The 9941-nt window shown below is 41.7% G+C and overlaps 1 protein-coding gene across 1 annotated transcript; it reads left to right on the top strand.

Moving 5' to 3' along the window:
• Window positions 1–1875: 1875 nt before the first annotated feature.
• On the top strand, window positions 1876–3963 carry prozb (protein Z, vitamin K-dependent plasma glycoprotein b; the record flags this gene model as incomplete). Its single annotated transcript, XM_083937968.1, has 7 exons — window positions 1876–2109; window positions 2184–2208; window positions 2290–2445; window positions 2574–2705; window positions 2785–2864; window positions 2935–3073; window positions 3188–3963. 7 exons carry the CDS (start codon window positions 1876–1878, stop codon window positions 3961–3963), a joined length of 1542 nt encoding a protein of 513 aa, XP_083794094.1.
• Window positions 3964–9941: the final 5978 nt, after the last annotated feature.

A 9941-nucleotide genomic window follows, 5' to 3' on the forward strand; every position in this document is an offset into this window, starting at 1 on the left:
CAGTTGTTTGCTTTAAATAAACAAAGTTGTGTGTTTAACGTCCTTTCAGGACAAAAGTCCGACGCACAAACACACAAACTCACACAAACTCTTCTTTTCACCTTTGGACTCTTTAGAAAAACATTAAAGATCATTTAAATCAACTTTAAACCTTTATACCATCAAAAACACACTTTAATTAATACTGAAATAATTAATGTTGCATTAAATAATAATAAAAATAAAAATAGACATGAATCAGTTTAGAAAATGGGACATAAATTGAAATTTCTACTTTTAAAAATATTTATTTATTTATTTTTAACCTTTGTAGTAACTTTCTTATTTCTATTTAATATATGTATTTATTTATTATTTAATTTATTTAATTAAATTGTTCATAATTTTAAAATGAATTTATTTGCGGTTTCATTTTCTTCATACATTATTTTTTAAATAAATTAAATTAAATTAAATTTATGTTTTAAATAAAAAGTTGTATAAAATTTAATTAAAAATGGGAAAATTTAATAAATGAGGAGATTAAAAAAAGAATAAATTCCGAAAGTTTATCTCATTTATTAACACCTATATTTATTTTTTATATTTTTGGTGCATTTAATGTCACATCATTTAATTTCTCCACTCTTTTGTGTTTTTATTAATTTATTTTTATTTTTATTTTTATTTTGGCAGCTTCAGTTTTTACTGACGAACAATATGAAGAAGCGTAATTTTTGCTGTGTAATGACAGGGTGTGTGTGTTTGTGTGTCTGTGTCCCTGTGTGTGTGTGTGTGTGTGTGTGTGTGTGTGTCTGTGTCCCTGTGTGTGTGTGTGTGTGTGTGTGTGTGTCTCTATGTGTGTGTGTGTGTGTGTGTGTGTGTGTCAGTGTCATGGCGGTCGGCATCATGGCGGCTTGTTGTCGAGCGTCTCTTCTGTCTCTCCTCGCTTGTTTCCTTCAGGTCCAAGGACAAGGTAACGTCTTTACCTTTATATATTTATATATTTACATATTTATATATTTATGTGTTTATATATTTATGTGTTTATATATTTATGAGTTTATATATTTACGTATTTATATATTTATATGTTTATTTATGTGTTTATGTATTTATTTATGTCGCTGAATTATCTTTAAAAGCAAACAGAAACTTTCAGGTTCAGGTTTAATGGGATTTTTCTGCATTTACTTATTTATTCCTATATTTATTTATTTTTAATAATTCCTGCATTTATTAATTTATACATTTTATTAATTTATTCATTCCTGTATTAATTTATACAAGTATTTATTTATTCCTTTATTTGTTTCCTGTATTAATTTATACATTAATTCATTCATTTTTAATGCTTTTTTTGCATTTATTTATTTATTTTTATATATCGTTTTAATAGTTCCTCCATTTATTTATTTATGTTTCTATTATTCCGGAATTTCATTCATTTATACATTTATGTATTTATTTTTTATTCTTTATTCTTTCGTTAAAAAAACAGAGGTTTTATCCCGATGGCGCTCCCTTTATATGTGTTTTTTTTTATATAAAACATCTTTTTGCACAGAGCTGATGTAGATTTTTATACATCTTGGAGGAAATGTTCCATATTTTGTGCTTTTGTGCTGCAAGAATCTTCCGTCGGCTGATTTACCTTCATAAAAATATAACGTTTAATCCCAACTCCCAACCCCCAACTGCTCGTGGACCCCTCGCTCTGAAATTTCTCCATTAATCGCATGTATAGAGGTCCTGTATGTGCATGTGTGTAACCTGAATGATAGCAACAGAGTGAAAAAATTGAATTTCCTCTTGAGGGATAAATAAAAGGAATTCTTCTTCTTCTTCTTAATGACTGGTGCTGTTAAAGTGTCCCCGCGGAGCCCGGATGTGTCCATGCGGAGCCCAGATGTGTCCCCGCGGAGCCCGGAGGTGTTCCTGCGGAGCCCGGAGGTGTCCCCGCAGAGTCCTGAGGTGTTCCTGCGGAGCCCGGACGTGTTCCTTCGCTCCAAACGGGCCAACAGGTTCCTGGTGGAGGAGATCCTGCAGGGGAACCTGGAGCGCGAGTGTTTCGAGGAGCTGTGCAGCAGAGAGGAGGCGCGGGAGTACTTCGAGGACACGGACAAGACGGTGAGAGTCTTTACGGACGACCACACGTGTGACATGACAGAGTGTTCACATTTAACGGGTTTGTGTCTCTGCAGGACGCCTTCTGGGCCGTTTACTACGGTGAGATGTCAAAGACAGAACTATGAATAAACATGAACTGAAGTGTTCCTGTGCTGATGCCTGTGGTTGGTCTGTGGGCAGATGGCGACCAGTGTGACCCCGCCCCCTGCCTCCACGGAGGGAACTGCACCGACAAAGTGGGCGGGTTCCTCTGCTCCTGCCCCGCCCCCCACTACGGACCAATCTGTGAGCTGGGAGCAGAAAACCCGCCCACCGCACCGCAGGTCACCGAACCAGGTCTGGACCACGCCCACAACCACGCAAACAACCACGCAAAACCAAAACCACCACAAAAAGATGCAAAATGACTTAAATAGATGTTTTGTCCGCTGTAACCGTGGCAACGCCCCTTCATTGTCTTCCAGAGATCCACGAGTGTCCGACTGAAGGTCCGACTGCCTGTCACCAGCTGTGCACGGCGTCCTCGCGCTCCTTCAGCTGCTCCTGTTTGCCGGGATTCAAACTACAGACCAACGGGCGGAGCTGCGAGCCTGAAGGTCTGACGCCGCCACCGCCACCGCCCAACGTTCTCCCAGCCCTCAAACAGGTGAAATAACCACGTGTTTGTGTCCTCAGTGGCGTTCCCCTGCGGACGACTTCCCGACACGTTCAACACCACCACGTCCATGTGTCTCCATGGAAACTGTCCCTGGCAGGTAAGACCGTCTCAGCCAATCACAGCGAAGCGTCAGCTCCTCCTTGACGCCGTCTGTCTTCTGTCCCCAGGTGTCCGTGCTGAACAGCAGAGGGGCGGAGCTGTGTAGCGGCGTGGTGCTGGGTCGCCGCTCTGTCCTGACCGCCGCCCGCTGCCTCTTCACAGAGTCGGAGCCCCGCCCCCACCCCGCCCACTTCGCCGTGTTCGCCGGTACGGAGCGCCGTTATTGACATTGTTTTCTATCATCAGCAGACTTTTATTGTGAAGTTGATCTTAACCTTCACAATAAAACTCAGCTGAGTGGCGTTACTTTCTCGTCTCCAGGCGGCGAGCCCAAGATGCGGCGCGTCCCCGTGAGGGCGCTGCACATCCACAGCGGTTTCCGTACCGACCGCCTGAACGACGACCTAGCCCTCTTGGAGCTGGCACGCCCTCTGCGCTTCAGCCACGCGTTCGTCCATCTCTGCCTGCCCGACAAGGACTTCAGCGAAAACGTCCTGATGCATTCTGGGGGATTGGGTGTGGCCGAGCGGCGAGGGATCCTCCGGACCCGGACGCTGGCGTACATGACACTGGACGAGTGTCGCCGTCAGCTGAAGGTCTCGCACCCACTCAGCAATAAAATGTTCTGCATGAGGAGGCAGAACGCAGCGGACGGGACGCCGAATGGATCTTTAGGGACTCAAAATGGCGCCCGGGAGAAGCTGAATGGTCAAACCGTGAACCAGAACCAGAATCAAACCCAATTTGGAGCCAACGGGGCGCCGAATGGATCTTTAGGAACGCCGAATGGAGCAGGAAACAACAACAGATCAAGTGTTCAGAACCACACACTCTCAGAATCTGAGCGCCGTTCTCGGTCGGTCAGCTCCTGGCAGTGTGGCGGGCTGTTGCCAGGGACGCCGGTCGCCACGGTGGAGCGAGGGACGGCGTTTCTGACCGGGCTGCTGCTGTCCTCGCACTCGGGCTGCACCGACGACGGCGTCAGCGGGCTGGTGTTCACCAAACTGTCCCGCTACCTGAGCTGGATCAGACCGACGGTGGAGACGTGCGAGGCCGGCATGACGCCGCAGGTCAACCAGTATCCTGACACCAACTAACCGCCACCGCCGCCATCTTTGAAGCTCTTCACCAAAACACGGGACTTTCACACGAGTCTGAACCTCATCGAGGTCAAAGCTGGATTATTTATGTTTCAAATTAAAGCGTTTGGAGTTTGATTAGACAACAGTAACGAGCTAACGCTGCTAATGAGCTATGGATGCTAACGAGCTAATGATGCTAATGAGCTAAGGAAGTTAGGATGCTAATGAGCTATGGAGCTAAGGATGCTAAAAAACTAATGATGCCAATGAGCTAACGCTGCTAACGAGCTAATGATAACAATGATTTAAGGAGTTAAGGCTGCTAATGACCTAAGGAAGCTAATGATGCTAATAAGCTATGGAGCTAACATTGCTAATGAGCTAACGATGCTAAGGAGTGGGAGGAAACTGCTTGTTTACAGTTCACATGAGTAAATAAATAGTTTCTGCATTGATTTTATTTGTTTCATTCTTATAAAATAAATAAAATAAGAAATAAAAGATGTTTTTTGTGTTTTGTTGTTTTTTAGTTCCTGCTGAAAAAAAAGAAATATAACATAAAAAAAACGACGTTATATTAAATATCTTTAAATTTATCGATTATCAACAAATTACAGGAATAATAATTAACAAACAATACAAAACTATTTAAAAAATATAATAAATATAAATATTTACTGTGTAACGTCTTTGTGAAGTTTACTTTGTTTTTGCAAATGAATTAAAAAATAATTATAATTTATATTTGACTTTAGAGGGAGACAGAAGTTTGTTATGGTGCAGATTTAAATAATAATAATAATAATTAATATTTTAATGAACTTTAGTGTCAGAATAATAAAGTGAAAGCAGTTTGTGTGTGTGGCCACCAGGGGGCAGCAGCTGCTGTTTAATTTGTTTCTCTGGTGCAGAGAGAAGAAGATCATTATGTTTATTATGTTCAGGTCAAATCACTAATATCTTTATTATTATATTATATTTATATATATTTAAATACTACTTCTTTAGGTCGTCAGTAACAAGTTTAACCTTTACATAAAAACATAAACACTGTGATGGTGTCAGTTTAACCTGATTAAATAAAATAAGTTATTATATTATAATAATGTTTTAAAAGCAACGTGTTAATGTTCAAAGGAACTGCTGTTTGTTTACTTTAAAACACAAATATGAACCTCATGGTGGCGCTGCAGGAACATTATTCAGGTTTTTATTACTCTGATGAACATGAAAAGACTCTTTTCTGCAGATTTTCACAATAAAACTCCAGAGAATCAGCTGCTGGGTGTCAATGAGAAGCTGTGGGGTCGCTTTGTTTCATGTTTCAGGTGTTTCAGGTGGTTTTACATCATGTTTCAGGTGTTTTTGGTGTTTTAACGTCACGTTTGAGGTCTTTAGGGTATTTTTATATAACATTTTTGGTGTTTTTGGTGTTTTTATGCAACATTTTTGGTGGTTATGGTGTTTTTATACAACGTTTTTGGTGTTTTTTGCAATGTTTTTGGTGTTTTTGTCGTCTTTATGCAACGTTTTTGGTGTATTTGCTGTTTTTTTGCAATGTTTTTGGTGGTTTTGTCGTCTTTATGCAACGTTTTTGGTGTTTTTGGTGTTTTATGGAAATGTTTTTGGTGGTTTTGGAGTTTTTATGCAACGTTTTTGGTGGTTTTGTCGTCTTTATGCAACGTTTTTGGTGTTTTTGGTGTTTTTTTGCAATGTTTTTGGTGTTTTTATGCTACGTTTTGGGTGTTTTTGGTGTTTTAATACCTCAGTTTCAGGTGTTTCAGGTGGTTTTACATCATGTTTCAGGTGTTTTTGGTGTTTTAACGTCACGTTTGAGGTCTTTAGGGTATTTTTATATAACATTTTTGGTGTTTTTGGTGTTTTTATGCAACATTTTTGGTGGTTATGGTGTTTTTATACAACGTTTTTGGTGTTTTTTGCAATGTTTTTGGTGTTTTTGTCGTCTTTATGCAACGTTTTTGGTGTATTTGCTGTTTTTTTGCAATGTTTTTGGTGGTTTTGTCGTCTTTATGCAACGTTTTTGGTGTTTTTGGTGTTTTATGGAAATGTTTTTGGTGGTTTTGGAGTTTTTATGCAACGTTTTTGGTGGTTTTGTCGTCTTTATGCAACGTTTTTGGTGTTTTTGGTGTTTTTTTGCAATGTTTTTGGTGTTTTTATGCTACGTTTTGGGTGTTTTTGGTGTTTTAATACCTCAGTTTCAGGTGTTTTTGGTGTTTTTAGACACTTTTTGGATTAAACGTTTAAATTAAATGTTTGTACAGTTTTGAATGTGCAGGAGAAAAATTACCAATTATAAAAAAATAATAATGTTTAAATAATTAAGGCGTTTACATCATGTTCTGTCATAATGAGTCAAAACAAAACGCTGCAAACACACACACACACACACACACACACACACACACACACACACACACACACACACACACACACACGCACACACACACACACACACACTCTTACTGAGCTGTTAATTAGCCTGTGTGTAATTTTCATTGTTGCCATCATTTACAGCCGGAGGGGTTGAGGTGTGTGTGTGTGTGTGTGTGTGTGTGTGTGTGTGTGTGTGTGTGTGTGTGTGTGTGAGTGTGTGTGTGGTTGACCCACTTCCCAAAGGCGCGTCCCAGAGGACCCCCCCCCCCCCCCCATGAGAGGTCACATAATCTGCTCTGGATCGTCTTCTTTACACTTCAGGAGCCTCATGAAGACAAAACGGTTTCTGTCGGGTTCATGAAGTCACCGCGGCGCCGTGGACGGACACGGAGACGCCGTGAAACAGACGCCACTGTCTTTACGTGGCGCTTGTGGCGTCTGTTTCCGTAACCGCACAAAAGAATTCATCACGTCTCTGCAGATAAACGCAGGAAAACGTTTGTTCTTAAACTTGTCCACGGTGTCGTTCGGTCGGCAGGCGGCGCCAAAATCCTCGCTTTTATTTCACATGTGGAACGCCACGACCTCCGCAGAGGAAAGGCGTGAAACACAGAGACTTCAGTAAAGGTTAAAGGTCGTTCTTGAGCGTGAACACAGCTAGCTGTTCTGCATATTTAAATAAATAATAATAATAATATAAATAAATAACAACAGCCTCTCAGGTGGGCTCAGTGAGCAGAATAAACTCGTCACCTTGTTTCTCGCTCTTAATCGAATCACTCGCCGTCCCTCGCTCCAAGATGGAAGACGCCCTGGAGCAGGAAGACGGCGCCCTGTGCTCCAGTGGTTAGTCCCGGGGGGTCGAACCTAACACACACACACACACAGGGATAATTAGTGGAAGCACACTCTCTCAGCGCCTCTCTCTTACATATATATATATATATATAAATGAATAAATATATATATATATATATATATATACATGTGTAAATATGTGTAAATATGTATTTATGTATGAGTGTTGAGATGTTTTTGATCCCTGAGGGAAACACGTCGGCCGCTCTTCTCAGTGTTCGGCTCCAGGACGCTTTTTAAAAGTCTAATGTTTCCGTCCTGACGTCGTGATTCAACGACGACGACAAACCAGAGGATAAACAACAATAATATGATTTTAACGTACTATAATGTGACTTTATATGACTTTAAGGTACTATAATGTGACTTTAACATACTGTAATATGACTTTTTATAACTTAAACATACTATAATGTGACTTTTTATGCATTTAACATACTATAATGACTTTAACATACTATAATGTGACTCTTTAAGGTGCTATAATATGATTTAATATGACTTTTTATGCATTTAACGTACTATAATATGACTTTAACATACTATAATATGACTTTTTATACATTTAACATACCATAATATGACTTTTTATGCATCTAACATACTGTAATATGACTTTATATGACTTTAAGTTACTATAATATGACTTTTTATGCATTTAACATACTATAATATGACTTTAAGTTACTATAATATGACTTTTTATGCATTTAACATACTATAATATGACTTTAAGGTGCTATAATATGACTTTTTATGGATTAAACATACTATAATATGACTTTTTATGCATTTAACGTACTATAATATGACTTTAACGCACTATAATAAGACTTTTTATGCCTTTAACATACTATAATATGACTCTAACGTACTGTAATATGACTTTTTATGCCTTTAACATACTATAATATGACTCTAACGTACTGTAATATGACTTTTTATGCCTTTAACATACTATAATATGACTCTAACGTACTATAATATGCATTTAACGCACTATAATAAGACTTGTTATGCCTTTAACATACTGTAATATGACTCTATATGACTTTAACATACCTTCTACACTGTGAGCGTTTCTCAGCGGGGTTAAAAGGCGGCTCTTTAAACGTATGTGCATTAATATTTTCATTATACATTCACAGTGTCTCAGTGACGGTGATCCGCCTCTGAGCTCTTGTTTTGCAGTCGTTATGCCCCGGCCTGTGGGGGTCACCCCTGGTCCCCCCTGGACCCTCCTGGTCCCTCCGGGTCCTCCGCAGACACATCCTGTCCAGGGGAACCGCCCTCGGAGGACTCCCCCCCTCTTCATGTGTCAGGCTGAACACGCCGCGGCTCTGACCTGTTAAATATTCCCCCCTCATCAGCGCCCACACACACGGCGCCATAAAAGCGTGAATATCCCCCTGACACGGCGTCTCCTCCTCCGCTGTAAACGGGAGCGGCGGGTGACGGATTAACGGCCGCGGCCTTCAGCTCAGGGACGTTTCCTCCCGCTGCGTTACGACCACCAGCTCCTCGCCTCAGCCGCCGCCTCTCCTACGCGTTCAGGACGCTTCAGTCATGAACCTCAGTCTCTGCGAAGCTTTCATTTAGGGGACTACACTTCCCACAATGCACCTGGAAGCTTAAACTTCTGCAGCTTCGTTCTGCAGATTCTTTTTGAGACTTTAAATCAGGATTTTAAGCTTTAAAATATAAATAAATTAAGAATTTAAGGTTTAAACACTAACGGGTACTGAAGAGGTTCAGTACCACGTTTTAGGTGTTTTTATGCCACGTTCTTAAAGAGTCTTTAAGGGCGCCCTCCCACTGTTCCTCCGTCCCGTGCCCCGTGCTTTAGGGTCCTTGTCCCCCCCTCCAGGCCCGTTTGTACTCACACTACCTGGGCCTCGGAGAATGCTTCTTGCTGCCTATACGTCATCACGCCGTAACACGTCACACGCATTGATGAAGTCATGGCGATGCGTGGCTTTGTTTCCAGATCTTTCCGTAGACCTCGGAGTTTTTGTGCGTCTTGTCGACTGTTTTTGAATCTTTTCATCGACCAAATCTGCAGTAAACACTCCACCTCCGCATCACACCAACGTGAACCTTTCACCGCCATTGTTTGAAATGTCCGCGCATGGTCCCTCCTTCTTTTTTCTACGTCCCAACAGGCGCACAGGAAATGACCTCAGAACCGCCGTAGGCCTCGTGCTCGTACACGTGCGCACGCTCGTGCTCGTACACGTGCAAACGTGCTTTACTAAAGCCCACCTCTCCCAAACGGGCCGTGGACGGCAAGCGTGCTGCTCCTAGACGTGGTACGGTTGCACTCACACTGGTCAAACGCACTAGGCTTGACCCGAAAAACCGGTTTTGGCGCGGTGCGGAAGGACAGTGTGAGTGCGCCCTGAGAGGATCAGTGCCATAATCGTGCTTTGAAGCTCTATGACATAAACACATAAAGCAGAGTTTAAGGTGAAACACCAACTGTTGCTGCAGAGGTTCGGTGTGTGAGCGCATGAGAGCGACGACTTCTGTTTTTGCAGAAAAAGGCCGTAAAAACCTGCTCGCGTCACCTTTCAAACCCGGGTCTGTGATTAACCCCCAGCTGCCCCGCTGGAGCCGTGACCTTCGCCGGGGCCGGGACGCCAATCAGCCTGTAATTGAGGGGGACAACAGCTGCGTTTTTAACGGCGCCTTCACCTGTTTTCTGCAGGACGGAGCGTTTATCCTCAGCTTTAAGGCTCGCT

Source organism: Echiichthys vipera (assembly GCF_963691815.1).
Source record: "Echiichthys vipera genome assembly, chromosome: 23".
NCBI lineage: Eukaryota > Metazoa > Chordata > Actinopteri > Perciformes > Trachinidae > Echiichthys > Echiichthys vipera.